Source organism: Spea bombifrons, chromosome 2 (genome assembly GCF_027358695.1).
Source record: "Spea bombifrons isolate aSpeBom1 chromosome 2, aSpeBom1.2.pri, whole genome shotgun sequence".
NCBI classification, from domain to species: Eukaryota; Metazoa; Chordata; class Amphibia; order Anura; family Pelobatidae; genus Spea; species Spea bombifrons.
The window spans coordinates 28,360,232-28,375,079 of NC_071088.1; the positions used below are offsets into that span (position 1 = coordinate 28,360,232).

Consider the following 14,848-nt stretch of genomic DNA (forward strand, 5'->3'; position numbering starts at 1 on the left):
GAGTGAAGTGTTTTGTGTGATAGGAATTGTGTGATGGGAAGGTGTAGTGGGAGGTTAGGTGTTTTGTGGGATAGGTGTGATGTGGGTGATAAGTGTGATGTCAGTTATGTGTGATTGGTGTGAGGGAGTGGGGTCTCTTTAAACTGGAAGACCTTAAAGGTAATGCTTCTTCTGTGATGTCAGAAATGGCAGGCTGTTCGGTGAAGACAGGATTAAGAGGCCTGCTGCAATGTGACAATAAAGCTACATCAATAAAACCCTTTATTCTGAATAGATGATCATTATGGTATTGGTAAAAACACTACATATTTCATTAAGGGAATGTACAATTTATAAATCAGTGATTTTGTATTTTGGTTCTAAGCTTTTAATTATATTGTTGTCATTCGTTTAATTGAAATTCCGCCATCATAGTTAATGTGAAAGGATCTCTTAAGTCACATCACAGATGTAGCTATGCATTAAATAGGGCTAGTTCAGTACATCATGCAGGGGTATAGAGAAGTCATGGAGATCAAATGTTCTACTCTCCAGCAAACTCCTGGGATATTGAATAGACATCTACACGAGCTCTGGTGCATGATGGATTGCCCTCTCCAATTTATTTGTGAATTCTGAAAAACACCCAGTTTAGTGGGCATATCCCTTTATATTGATATTCATAGCAAAGTCAATACACAACAGGAATTATCACCTGGACAATACAAATGAAATGTTGGGTTCTTCATCCATGAAACAGGGCTCTAAACAGTATTGATGCTTTAACATTGTGTTTCATATACCGAACAATTAAAAATGTTGATAGTGTCATTGGAATATGACATCACAGCCATTTCAGTATACGACCTCACAGTGGCACTGAATCAGTCTGTCCTTTCTGATGATGAAGAAATAGCAAACACAATTATAAAAATAATGTACTCTACCCTTAATTGACTCCAGCATTGCTTTTTTAATGAAATACCCCAAAATAATTGCTGATATACCTCTTTAAATGCTTATTCCCCTTACTGTCAGTAGATTTGCTGTGGTCTGCCTTAGAGACAGATTATCTTTTTGATATGTTCTGTGGAACATAGTCATCAAAATGTCTAAAATGTCTTACATGAATCACTGGGTATTGTGTTATTTTTTTCCAAAGCAGAGAAGTAATAACTTTCATGAACAGATCACTAGAGTTGATATTTGAATTTGCCTCTTTAGATCTTTTGGTTATTTTCGAATTATTGTATAGTACATTACAAGCCAATTATAGTGTTTTGGATTATTGTCACTTTTGTTTATCATCCCCCCAAGTGGTATGATAACCTGGGACACGTTTGTTGAGGGTTTGGCTGGAGGCATGTAGGGGCAACAAGGTTGGGGATGGGACTGCCTGTCTATGCAAGCTGATGAGCCACCTTGTGCTGCTCAGCTTCAGAGTGTTGCAAGTTACCCAAGTGAGAGCTGCAATGAAGATTTTCCCCGCTGACACATGATCCCCACTGCCGCTGTAAGTGGGACAGTAGGGTGCTTCGATGGGACAGTGCCCAAAACTCAAGACCCTGCACCAGAAAACTGGACCATTGGTAGGTATGGGTTATATGTGCCAATTATTAAAATACAGCATTCTTAGCATATATTGAAACATGCATCCCACTGTCTCTCACCTTTATGATGTCACAAATTTGGTGCCATTGTTAGTGATGCTTTTCTTTTCCATTCATTTCTCATGAAGCTTTCCTCACTTACATCTCTTTACCATGGGTAACTACTCTTCTTCAATTGATGAGGGTAAGGCATTTTTTCACCTCCTTTCCGTTCTGTTATTGTTTTCAGTAGATTTAGGATGCATGCATGAAATATCTACCATCCAGCCCTTCTCACTGCTAACACTGCACTTCTCAATTACTGTGTGTGCTGTGCCTCTGACATGTAATAGAAGCCTGGGGATGCCTAAGCTGTCAAATAAATCTTGGTACACAGCTTGTGTTACATAATCAAGTCCAGCCGTTCACGGGACGCCAGCCTTAATGTGACCTCCGTTATGGCCCCTATTACTAAGACACATAAAAACTGATGCAAGCAACACAATGCTACAGGTATTAGAAAGTTGGGACAATTTATATACAAGTTACCATTCTTCATTTTCAGAAGTCTTGCCCTGTCTATCCTGTTCTCACTGAAAGGGTTAAATATAAAGTCATGTCAGTGGAGGGCTGACAATGGGATAAGCAGTGTAATTGCCGCTTGGACTGCTGCACTCCAAGGTTTTGGGCCACTGTCACAAATGTCTTCTTCAGTGTATTGCATTTCTACATGTATCCATCAGGGTGTCCTACAAGGCAGCATTTACCCCGTGATTGGGTTGTTCATATGCTGTTTTTCATGCTTTTTCTATATAATCCTTTTTTGGTATTTGTGTTGGACAGGTTTGTATAGTGAGAGCTAGGCACTATATTAATGGGTTATTTTGCCAGCCCTCCTTTGGCTTATTCCATGCAGTCAGGCCAGATATAAATCATAGCCTTATTGGTTTCAGCTATATACTATGTTTATGTATATATGTATGTTTATGTATATATGTATATATACATATATATTTTGTTTCTATTTAAGATTTTTTTTTCCCAAGAAATTCTCCTTTTTTTCTTCCAGTACTGACTTCTTGTAAAATCAGTAAATCCATACACTGTTATGTGCTTCCGTATCAATTGGTTGCTACACCACCAAATTGTCCCTGTATTCAAATGAATTGTTGATTATTGTTGTGTATTTTTTAATGGAATGTTGTATATTTATGTAAAAGGTGTTAATCAACCGATTTAAGAGGTTTTTTTGCTTTTATCTAAATCACATGAACAAACATATGAATGATAAGGGCATGGGCGTAGGAACCCCTAAAAATCTGGGGGGGGCAGCATTATCCCCCATCTCTCACACTGCCTACCCCTCTCCCCCTTCTCACACTATCTACCCCCTCTCACACTTTCTTACTATCTACCCTCTCCCTACCCCCCCCCTGTCTCACTAGCTACCCTCTCCCTACCCTCCCTTCTCACTAGCTACCCTCTCCCTACCGCCCCCTTCACACTAGCTACACTCTCCCTACCCCCCTTCTCACCAGCTACCCTCTCCCTACCCCCCTTCTCACTAGCTAACCTCTCCCTACCCCCCCTTCTCACTAGCTACCCTCTCCCTACCCCCCTTCTCACTGTCTACCCCAGGGATGTCCAAGTTTTTTCTGCAGTGGGCCACTTCATCAGAATTCTATACGTGCGCGGGCCACACTCATTTTTCACTGTGAGAAAATATGGCCTTTAATAAAATATGCAGATTAAAATAAAGTAAATGACACAAAACCTTTACTTTTCCTCTCACTGATTTCTGGGCCTAGAAAGTTTTGTGACTACAAATTCAGGACTCAGGATAATTAAAAATGAAATAGTTCTATTTATTCTAGGGATGCACCAAAATGAAAATTCTGGACCAAAACATTCACGGTTCACTTAGCCAAAACCGAAAATGACCCCCCACCTTTAAAAATAATAATAATAAAAACTCACCTTTTTAATAAAAGTAGGTAACACACCACAACTGGACAAAAAAAAATAGCAATATGACTTGGCATGATAGGAGTGTGATTGCTAACAGCAATCACACTCCTATCATACCCAGGCAGCCAGTACATGCTGGTACAGGGTGGCTGTAAGTGATGTGCAGACCCCATACTGCTGGCAGCATCAATACACAAGGGGGGCAGCTAGCTAGGTTTCAGCATGTACTGGCTGACTTGGCATGATAGGAGTGTGATTGCTAGCAGCACTCACAGTCCCATCGTGCCTCGGTTCCAGCACTTACACATCCAACCAGTAAATGCTGGAACCTAGGCATGATGGGACTGTGATTGCTGTTAGCAATCACACTCCTATCATGCCAAGTCAGCCAGTACATGCTGGTACAGGGTGGCTGTAAGTGATGTGCAGACCCCATACTGCTGGCAGCATCAATACACAAGGGGGGCAGCTAGCTAGGTTTCAGCATGTACTGGCTGACTTGGCATGATAGGAGTGTGCCAAGGTTCCAGCACTTACACATCCATACTCATTCATTCATATACTCATTCATTCACAGATTAATTCTCAATCCTCAATCACGCATACTGATTCAAACACCTTCCCCACCCCCTTACCTGCACTGCAGCTCCTCAATGCCGCTCACAGACTTCAGCAGGGGGTGCGGCCTCCCTCTGCGTTCTCCGGTATTGCACAGAGGAAGCAGGATGTGATGTCACGTGAACTCTGCTGGGTTCCGCTTCCTCTGTGCAGTACAGAAGACCCTCCCACAGGTAAGTAGCATGGTTCTAGGTGCACCTCACGGGCCGCATTTGCGGCGTTTCTATTGGGGGGGGTTCCTACGGCCTTGGGGGGGATTTCTTCATTATCGGTCCCCCCCGCATGAGTTACTGGGGGGGATCTGTCCCCCCCGGTTCCTACGCCCATGCATAAGGGTATATTCTAGTATAAAATGTTTCAAACACCAAATGTAACGGAAGCTCTTCATATTAATTATATACATAGTTTGACTTTTCGGGGGGGGGGGGGTTGTAGCTTTTCTTCTCTATGCTGTCAATAACCAAATCCAAAATTACATTTTAATTTCTGTTGTCAAATTGGCTAGCAACAAGCAGTGTGTAGGTGAAATGATTCATCTTTTAATGGTTTGTGTGGATTATAAAGCATCTTTTTATAACAATCATTTCCATTTGAAGTACCTGCTTTGCTTCACTGAACATTTTAAAACGTTGGGACTTAAATATTCAGATCTCTTCCAACTGTTAAGATAACTTTAGGTAGCATTGCTGACTTCATTTCTAACCGGACCTAGAACCCATGCTCAGTGCAGAGAACGTGTCTGAATGCATGTTTCCAAATGCTAATCATAGTATTTTGTTGACTGTTAATGCAATGGGTACCTTGTTGCCCATTAAGCTACCATTGATTCAGAAAGCCACCATCATCAATGAGCAGCTTACCTGTAGATTTTCCATTGCAAATATCCGGTTCTTATCAGCCTCCACATTCCATGTATCCTCGAGTAATGTAACGTTGAGCAAGGCTTAGTCGGAGCTCCATGGATGCTTGATACAATGCTCATTGACCTTCCTGTGTGTAATGGCGGTAAATAAAAACAAAAGTGCTTCTGTATAGAAAATAATTTTGGTACTTAGAAGTGGTTACTGTCATATACGTTACAATATCTAGCGTTGTTGACATCACATCCCAGATAAGAGCTCCTGTTCCCCAAAAACAGAAACGTAGGGCAAATAAAGGACAAGCGCTGTGATGGGACGTGCAGACATCTCCCTGCACGTGATATACTTACCCTCAGTTAGCTCCAGCGCTGGCTCAGCGAGTGCTATGGGGGTCTATTCAGAGCCACGTGGGGCTAAGCAGACAGAGTACTTTAATATGCATTATTATTTAGAGGGGCTGTCACTTGACAGATCCCCTAACATTGCTAAAGTAGCATTTTACATTTCATCAGTGCTAGACCAGCTGTCGCCTTTAATAGTATTTGCTATATTGTATATAAAAATGTTAATGATATGTTATAACATATGCATACAAAGCTAATCGTATGCATGTATTAAACAAATGGATTGAAAGCATATGCAGTAAAGACTTCCTGATGGAGTAGTTTATAAATATTCTTCACGCGGCCAGATTACCAGCAGTAAATATTCGTAGCCACTTGCATGGCCACAGAAGATTATATGTGTCACCCCTCTTGAAATTGACATTTATACAAAATTGTTTACTGTGTTATGCAATTGAATGAACCCCAGCCATAATAAAATACCTATTAATTATACTGCATTGCATTATTGACTATAGGATATGTCCCACCCTGTGCTGGATAATAATGTATGGCCTTCTCCATTAAACACAACCTAGAACAAGTCCATGGCGTATTAGCAATGACAGTAATTGGCAGTATTTTGGCATTAGCACACACTGTTCTCTGGCTTGACAGAATTAGGGCAAAGCTATTTTTTCTTTACAGTTAGTAAAAAAAAAAGTTCTCCAAAATATCTGTTTCTCATGTTTTGAATGGATAATAAACATTCTTTTTAATTATTCATTACAATAGATGCTTGTTATTAATATGAATTTTCTAATTACATTTTTACAAACACACCCTGCTTTCTTCCTGTGGGATTTTTGAGAAAAAGTCCTCATATAACCGCTACCCAGATCACTTTAAATATGGAATAGATATTTCACCATATGATTGTTTACTTAGTTTCTAAAACGGTGTTCAAGAAACAGAAACAAATGTTTGGGTTTTTATACTTACTTTCCAGCAATGACACTTAATACAGACCTACCCTTAAAAAAAAGAATTAGACATCAGCGCCAGGTAAAGCTAGCTTTGGTTTTCACAAGGGCCACCACTTGGTCATTTTAGGGACAACCTGGCCAGTGTCTTTTCCTCACACCCAGTTACAGACGCACGCTGCAGACCTTCTACAGCAGGCTTTAATGTACATTCTCGTTTAATCATAAATTATGAGATTTCTGTGCATTTATTTGGTGTTTAAAGCCAGAAATGCAGAATGATATGCCATTGGGCCATATGTATCCCGATAAAACTGGAGCACAGCAGTAGCAGTCTAGAGCCTATGCAACGTTCCTCCACATTTAGTAAGTAACCCAGAACCGTTTCACTTTTGCTTCAATAATAGTATTGCCCTAGAGTTGATACACTATGGATCACCAGCAGGGTAGCATAACGTATAGTCTTACACATATAGTCTTCTTGCCTATTGATAATGCGGCGCATAAGCCAAACAGTATTTTGAGCTCCACAGCTCTATTGTAGGGAGACATGATATACTGCATGCAAACCCAGGGAGGAAAGGATCCTGCGCTACCATCTAGTGGTCAGAATTTGCAGTTGAATATTTTAATTTTATCACATGTGGCAACTCCCAGCGTATTAAAATAATAGTTAAATTATGTACCCATTTTATTACAGGCTCCTAACGTTACATAGCTATTTTCTCTTTTTTTCTGGTTTGCGTTTTCTATAGTTATGGCTATTATTCATGGAAATCTGTTTGTCACAAAAAACCTCTGTTCTATGCTATAGTATAACTACATAGCTTTTATTAATCAGTGTAATATGTACATTTGTGCTTTTCAGTGCCGCCTACTGTCCACCTTTACCAGTACTTTGTGCGCCATGTGACACCTGAGACAGATTGGGTTCACTCAATAAACAGGGGGTCTCCATCTTCAATGAAACAATGCAATTTTTTTTAAAAAAGTATCAAGTTCCATCAATTGCCGCAGTAGGGAAAAGTTTTTATATATTCCCTATTAAACAGCATGATGATGTCACAAAGACCAACACATGTAAAACGTTGACTTACACATACGGACGTAATTCAACAATTGTAGATATTTAGGAAAGAGACCTTGAAATGTCCTACTTGCTTTACACAGATGGGTACAGTAACTCTGATGAGATGCCTTACCTCCCATTAACAAGGACACCCATTGTTCCATCTTTAATGTTCCTTTACTATCAATGTTGCCTCCTCATTAGTGTCTAGTGGGATAAAAGAGGTTTACACCTAATATGATCCAGCAGTCTGGTACATAATCTAACCACTGGCATGGAGTCAAGACCTTTTTGGCACCACATGCCTATACAATCCAATTAACCCCTCTCATACTGAAATTGGCCATACCATCTCTACTGGGTAGCAAGTCCCTGGATGTATTACACAAGTTGGCATGACAGGTCTCATAGACTAATGCTCTGTGTGTTTCACAACTAACGGGGGCAAAGATGTAGAAGAAGAACTCCTTCCACATAAAGTATACATTGGCCTCCCTGTGCCTGCTACCTGGTGCAACTCAGCACCCCTTTCTCTCTCATCAGGAAGCTTCGCTCTTGTGATATATATTCTTTCATTGTAATGCAGTATGGCTTTAACTCTTTAAATGTCTAGTGCTGGCCAATACATTACACACCATTCAGTCATCTGATCTTTAACAAATAGATGTACAAGGCGAGCTTATCCCAAGCATTGTCCTCTGAAATGTTTGTGCTGTCATTGTAAAATGGTTTGTCCCACTGGAATCTGCTCCTCTTGCATGTTCATGTCATTGTTAGCTTGAATTGCTTTGAACACCTTTTTGTGTATGAGGCAATATCATTTTTATAGTAATATGAGTTTTGATCGCTTGCCAGTTCGGGTTCATCCCTGAACACAATATATGTCAACTGTTTTTAATGTCAGTAATAACTGTACCTTGGGGTCGTAAGCATGGCTTCTAGCATGTGTTTACCTCTTGCATGTTGGACACACTCAAGACCTGATCATGTAGTTCATAAAAGAGTGTAATAAACTTGTTACAGACCTTTTGTACAATTGTAAGTGATTGGATCTCCGAGAACAATAATCTCTTTACAAGATTGGCTGTATAGTTAGGGTTGCCATATCTGCCATACAATTTTTAAAGCACTATAAAGCACCTGTATAGCCTTGATTAAGTAATTGTTTTCCTTTTGTGGGGTTATACATCCCACATACCTTTATGGCCAATATGGCCAAACTTCGTGGTTTGATTAATAATTAAATATTATTTATTCACTGTACCTGAGGTGATCATTTGAACTACTTGAAATGACTATGCAATATACATAGCAAACCCAAGTGAGCTTCTCATACGAAAGAGCTTAGATGGCACTTTATAATGATTTTATATCAATTTATTTATTATTATGCATATTAATATACCAAGTTAAATAATAGCTATCGATATATAGACGATATATTCTTATAACACTGTATAGCCCATTCATATAATAGCTGAAAACAGACAACTCGCTCCCTGCTTATCCAGGTCTGTCCAAAAACAAAAACACATTAAAGGGATTGCATGGAAAAGTGATAAAAATTAGCACAAGAATGACTCGGTCATGGAGTAAAGCTGCTTAAAGGGCTTGTATTTCAACATACCCTTGTGGCTGTATGCAGAACTGCAACAACTACCAAAAAAAAAAAGAGAAGAAACTTTCACAGCCTTTCCTTCACAGCCTCCTTGCCAGCCATCTCATGGCACCAAACTCCATCAAGTTTACAAAGCAAACTAATGCTAATATGCGTAAGAATGTTTCATAACCTTGATGATTCTTAATCATTTTATGACGACTGGAGCCATTGGAGTGTACTTTGGTCACCTTGGACATTATACAGACTCGTATTTTACAATTCTAGTTCCAACTATTAATATCTACCTGGTTTTCTAGTATCTCTGTATATGCTTATCTCTTTATAGGGTCCTTTTAATACAGGTAGTTGCTGGCACTTTAAGTAGGTGTTATTAACTAATGATAATTGTTGTGAATGATTATCATTATTTAATGATAGTAAAAACATATGCAACTTCTCTGTGTCATCACATGGTTTAAGTAGGTTATTCTGCTGCTGAATACCTTCACAATCCTATTTCTGTAGAGAAGGGCAGCCTACCCACTCTTGGTGAGGAAATTAAATTCGGATGGGGAAAAAAGACCGTGTTTAAAATCATATTAAATATGAATGCTTTTTATGCATCTCTGGAATAATTCTATGCAGAATAAAGGTTCATATGCACTGAAACAGTTAATAACAATGCATTTCTTCACTAGTCTAAAGAATACATTTCCTGTTTTTTCACATATTTTTCTGGTGTAAAAATTCCTTTAGTCTTCTAGTCTAACCGCCCATCTATATCAGAGTTGTATATCACGCTTATTTTGCTTTTCGCCCTGCAGATCTGGAAGGCTTTGATTCTGTTGTGTCAGTAGGAGAGAAACTTAGTCATCCAACCGCATCAAGACCGAAATCCAGCGGGAGGCGTCCACCTTCACAGTCTCTGACATCAGTATGTTCTTACTTTAAATGGAAGAAACATTATTTATCATGTTTCGAGTAAACCTGCCTAATGCTGAACATTCTGTCTTTCCTGTAGTACTTCATATTTTTATGAAAAGCCAAAGCAAATATTTCCGCGTAGGGTTGCCAGTAGTTAACCAGTTAAAAATAGGTACTTTAAGAGTAGTTAATTTACTGTAGAAGAAATAACCTGGGGTTTTTGTCAAATAAAGTTACCTACTCTAAAGAAAACAAAGTATGTTTCTGGTTGGAACTTCATAAAATGAATCAGTCCCTATAGCTCCAAATAAACGTGGCGGGTATTTTATTATGAGTGATATTATTTCTAATATATATATATATATATTTGTGACTTTCTTTTGCAGTCATCACTTTCGAGTCCTGATTTCTTTGACTCACCAAGTCCAGAGGATGACAGAGATGATCTGACCAACCTGTCAACAAGAGGAACTGATGCATCCAAGAAAACATTAAGAACTGTTACATCCTCACAGGTATTTTTGAGGGGACTTCTTATCTTTGCCCTTATACATGCTGTAATAGATAACAAAACATAAGGTTATACAGTCACTTAAGGGTTTACTCAACAAAACTGGTGTTAACTGACGAGTAATGGGTCTGAGTTCTTTTGCTTCCCTATACATAATTAAGATGCAACCCTAGTTAACTTTTTCTAAAGAAGGGATGAGTTGGGTCTGCATAATGCATAGCAATGTAAGTAGATCTAAAGAGGGAGCTTGCATGAGAGTTTATCACCAACTCCTTGATGTCACTTGGCATTATGAAGATCAAGCCCCAGTGAGCTTCTCCTGCAAGAATAGTTTAATTAATCCTGTAAAATGCATAGGTTAATCAGTGAGATTTCTCCAAACTTACCTCACTGATTAAACTATGAATTATGCAGGGCCAGCCCTAAACTAGCCATGAATGAACCTTCATAATTCATAGTGACGTTTATGAGTGGAAACTACAACCCTACTGCTAAATTGGGACTATATGTGCATAAAATGTTGATTTTGAGACATTATACAACAGAAGATATAATGTTATGTTGTTTACTTTCTTGCAGGGGCCAGATAATAGAGCAGTTTTGCCTCCCAAACCAGGTGGCTTAATTTCAAGTGTGAGCTTCTCACATGGGGGGCCCGGAGCACCTTCAGCATTCCACACTGTTGCCGCAGGTAGTCATAGGTCAAACTCGCCGTCCTTTACTAGCCCTGATGCAAGGCAAAAAGGTGACCACAACCAATCACTGCTGGAAGAGCTACAGACACAGGTCAAGGAGCTAAGAAGCATTATAGAAACAATGAAAGATCAGCAAAAGTAAGTACTGATGTGTTTACTATGTGGGGATCCAGGACAAATCATGAAGCACCTGAATATCCAAGGTCCCAATATCATCTGAAATAAGAGGCCTAATTAATGTTATAAACAAAAATAAGCTGAACTCACTAAGCCTACTCAGGTCTACCTACACCCTTTCTACAGTGCAATCCCAGATCAATAAGCAAATAACCCCCACCCATATAATAATTTAATCATCATGGGATGTTTGACCCACTTATGATCACTGATAATGGTTACATACTTCAAGTGTTCAAGCATCAAAAGAGAAATGGGAAAAAAAGAGTCTCCTGTGCTTTAGGGTTAATGCTATTCTCTGAGAATTTATGAAGGTGTATTCTCTGCTAAGACAGGTCACCAACAACTGGGTTACTTTTAGTGCAATAAGCTAGTATACCCACATTTTGGGGGGAACATCCAATCGGGTAGTTCTCAAATCTTACTGATGGCCACACTTTGAGGTGACCAAGCATAAGCTCATGAGTTAGGTGACCTACACAGCTGGGCTTGGGCTAGTATGAGTCAAAGCGGTTCAAACTCCTATTCTTGACAGAATTTTGTTGCAGGCACAGCTCACCCTCTCTGCTTGCATATGATTAAAATATAGCAATGTAAAGCTTATTACTTTTATTTCAGGAAAGAAATTAAGCAGTTACTGTCTGAACTAGATGAAGAAAAGAAGATTCGCCTACGATTACAGGTAAGCATATTATGTACAAATACAAACATAGTAACTAGAGGCCTGCATCTAAATCTTAACTCTTATTAGTATCCACTAAAACGGTAACTGATACTAAATAACAATATGCTCCATGCTAAGGTTACAAAACCAAACTATAGAATATCCCTAACAGCATTCTCTCGACGATTCTCTTCAAAGTAGCGTTAGCTACATTAGTGTCAGGGTAAACATTATGCCGGTGCCACAAGGTTGGAAGCATTCAGTTGTCTAAAATGTATGCTGTAGCATTAACATTACCCTTCACTGGAAATAAGGGTCCCAAACCCTAAAAACAACCCCAGACCATTATCCCTCCTCCACCAAACGTTACGGTAGGCACTGTGCATTCTGGTTGATGGCATTCTGCTGGCATACGACAAACCCAGATTTGTCCATCAGACTTCCATTGAATCGTGATTGTTCATTGAATTGAACTTCACAATAATCATGATTTTTAAATGTAAAGACTGATTCTTGCTGATAGTATCGTAATAACCTTTAATATTTGCAACCAGATGAAGATTTCATATTTAGAATAATAACCTGTCAGATTAATAAAACAGCTATATCAGAACAAATTTTAGTTTAATATGTTAATCACTCATATTTAGAGAACTACTTAAATTGTTTTATTTAACTAAAACAAAATTCCATAGCATTCATATTCTTGTAAACAAAATACCTCTAAATAACTATATAACTAAGCTCTATAATGTATGTTAAATAGAAAACTATCTTTAGATGGATTTTTCCTCCAAAAAACATTTCGTTAAAATAAATGTAATTAAAAAAAATCAGATTTAAATGAAAAAACTCCAATTTTATTTTTTAAAAAATAGATTTCAATCCACCCTGTCTTCAGTACGACTCATTTTGCGACCAAGCAATATTTGTCTATGGTGATGGCTGCCTATGTGCATGATATACACTTATTAGCAATGGGGGGTGGCTGAAACACCCAAATACAATATTATATAGGTCTTAGTAACATTTAATTTCAGTGATACAATGCAAGACCCTGGTTATTTATTAACACGCCTCTGACTAGCCATTATATTCCATCCAACTTTAACACAGTAGTGAATATGACCAATTTCTTTACTTCTCCAGATGGACATCAGTGAGATTAAGAAGTCTCTACAATCAAAATGACTTCTGTGTGAATGGAAGATGCTATACATAACCTTATAGATCACAAGTCCAAGAATGACATTGTTCTTCCCCATCCAAAATGTCTTGGTGCCAAATTATTAACGATTTGCCTCAAACATGCAGAAAGCACAATGGCTCTTCCACCTACCAAGGAAACCCTTGTGACGTTCATACCATGTGGCACACGTTAACTGGATGAATCCAACCTGTGCTGATGTGTTCTTCTTAACACTGCGAACGAAGGAAACTCAGGCAGTTTACTTCAGAGTGGTACTTTTTTTGGATAATATTTTTCCATAAATAAAATGTATTTCAGATTGTATGTTTATAAGCTTTATAATTTTACGGGGTTCTTTTGTGTACATCTTTTATCTCCAGTTGTTGAATTGTTTGTATAACTCATAGTCAAGGACATTTTTTTTGGTGTTTTGCTCCAAGATGTATCCACTTACATTAGTAATGATGACCTTCAAACGGGCATACAAGAAATATGTCATGAAAACGGATAAAACGCTTTGTAGATGTTAATGTGTGTAACATGAGAACAAATGGTTTTTGAAGATGACTTGTGCCTTTCTTGCCTAAAGCTATACTGCAAAAAACATGGTGTAGAGAATTTACGTCCAACATTCAGCGGTAAGCCTGAAGGAGTTGCTGAATGTTCTCTTCAAAATGTGTATTCATTGTACAACACATTTATGAGTTTCTTTTCTTAAGCAGGTGCGTGGACATTCTGTTCTTATGGGGGTTCAGATGCCTTTCCACCTTATTATCATTGCCATTCATTCAGATGGCCACTGTCATCACTATAGAAGAACTATAGCATTCTGCTCAAGATTATGCTAGGGAAAAGGGTGTGCGACAGGTGACAACATGACATAATTTAACCCACACAAGGGTAGAAGAGGAATGTCCAACCATACTTCTTCTCTGGGGCTCCTAGTGAAAAATGAACACAGTAACTCATATTCATATGTTCTTTTTAATGTTAATAGCAAATGTTATATTTACGGAGTTACTAAATGTTGATGACAAGTTGCCCATCAATTGTTCAGTGTGATTACAGGCTTTACTTTACAAGGGAAATGACCACGATTTTCACATTGATGGATTTTTAACAAAACCCTAGAAAGGTCATTGATTTCAGTCGGGTGACCAACAATCACACAGAGCAAAATATTTACTACAGATTGCCAACTGGTAAAACACTGAATGTCAGACAAAAGGTCATCCTGTATTTCTTTTTCAAAAGCTGTTAGTTTGCAATGTGTTTGACACCGTTTTGAGATGAAAACAGTGACAACTACAGTTGTTTCTTAGCACACGCAAATTAGGGTCATTCAAAATGTTCTCGCAGTGCAACAGTGACTTCTAGTGGCAAGACAAGGTATTTCAACTAACATGGAGAAAATGTCATGATGTGCCAAATGGAAACAGCAGCTATATGTGTGAGTGCATGCACTGCATAACTTTAAATGACTAAATGTAACAAAATAGATTAAGGATGTTACGCTACAGGAAAGGCTTTTCGATATAATTTTACTTAGCAATACTCATCTTGGAGAAACATGAAAACTAAAAAGCTACTTACTTGTGATTCTTATTAAGAAGTAGTTAAAAGTGTTTGTCTGATGCCAGTTGAGCACCAGTTCCCAACCCAGTCCTCAAGGCACACTAACAGTACTTAGAAATGATCA

At 38.5% G+C, this 14,848-nt stretch overlaps 1 protein-coding gene and 1 long non-coding RNA gene across 3 annotated transcripts in view; both read left to right on the plus strand.

The window, feature by feature from the left end:
* Window positions 1-13,713, plus strand: part of SH3KBP1 (SH3 domain containing kinase binding protein 1) — a 115,910-nt gene extending 102,197 nt beyond the window's left edge. For both annotated transcript variants that reach the window (XM_053457308.1, XM_053457309.1), the window contains 5 exons: window positions 9,814-9,923; window positions 10,300-10,428; window positions 11,004-11,257; window positions 11,915-11,978; window positions 13,110-13,713. In XM_053457308.1, coding sequence (XP_053313283.1) covers window positions 9,814-9,923; window positions 10,300-10,428; window positions 11,004-11,257; window positions 11,915-11,978; window positions 13,110-13,151 — 599 coding nt within the window. In that variant the 3' untranslated portion in view covers window positions 13,152-13,713. The remainder of the gene's footprint in view (window positions 1-9,813; window positions 9,924-10,299; window positions 10,429-11,003; window positions 11,258-11,914; window positions 11,979-13,109) is intronic.
* Window positions 3,204-3,341, plus strand: LOC128474891 (uncharacterized). Its single transcript, XR_008346409.1, has 2 exons — window positions 3,204-3,255; window positions 3,288-3,341. It is a non-coding gene; the product is annotated as an uncharacterized LOC128474891 (long non-coding RNA).
* Window positions 13,714-14,848: the final 1,135 nt, after the last annotated feature.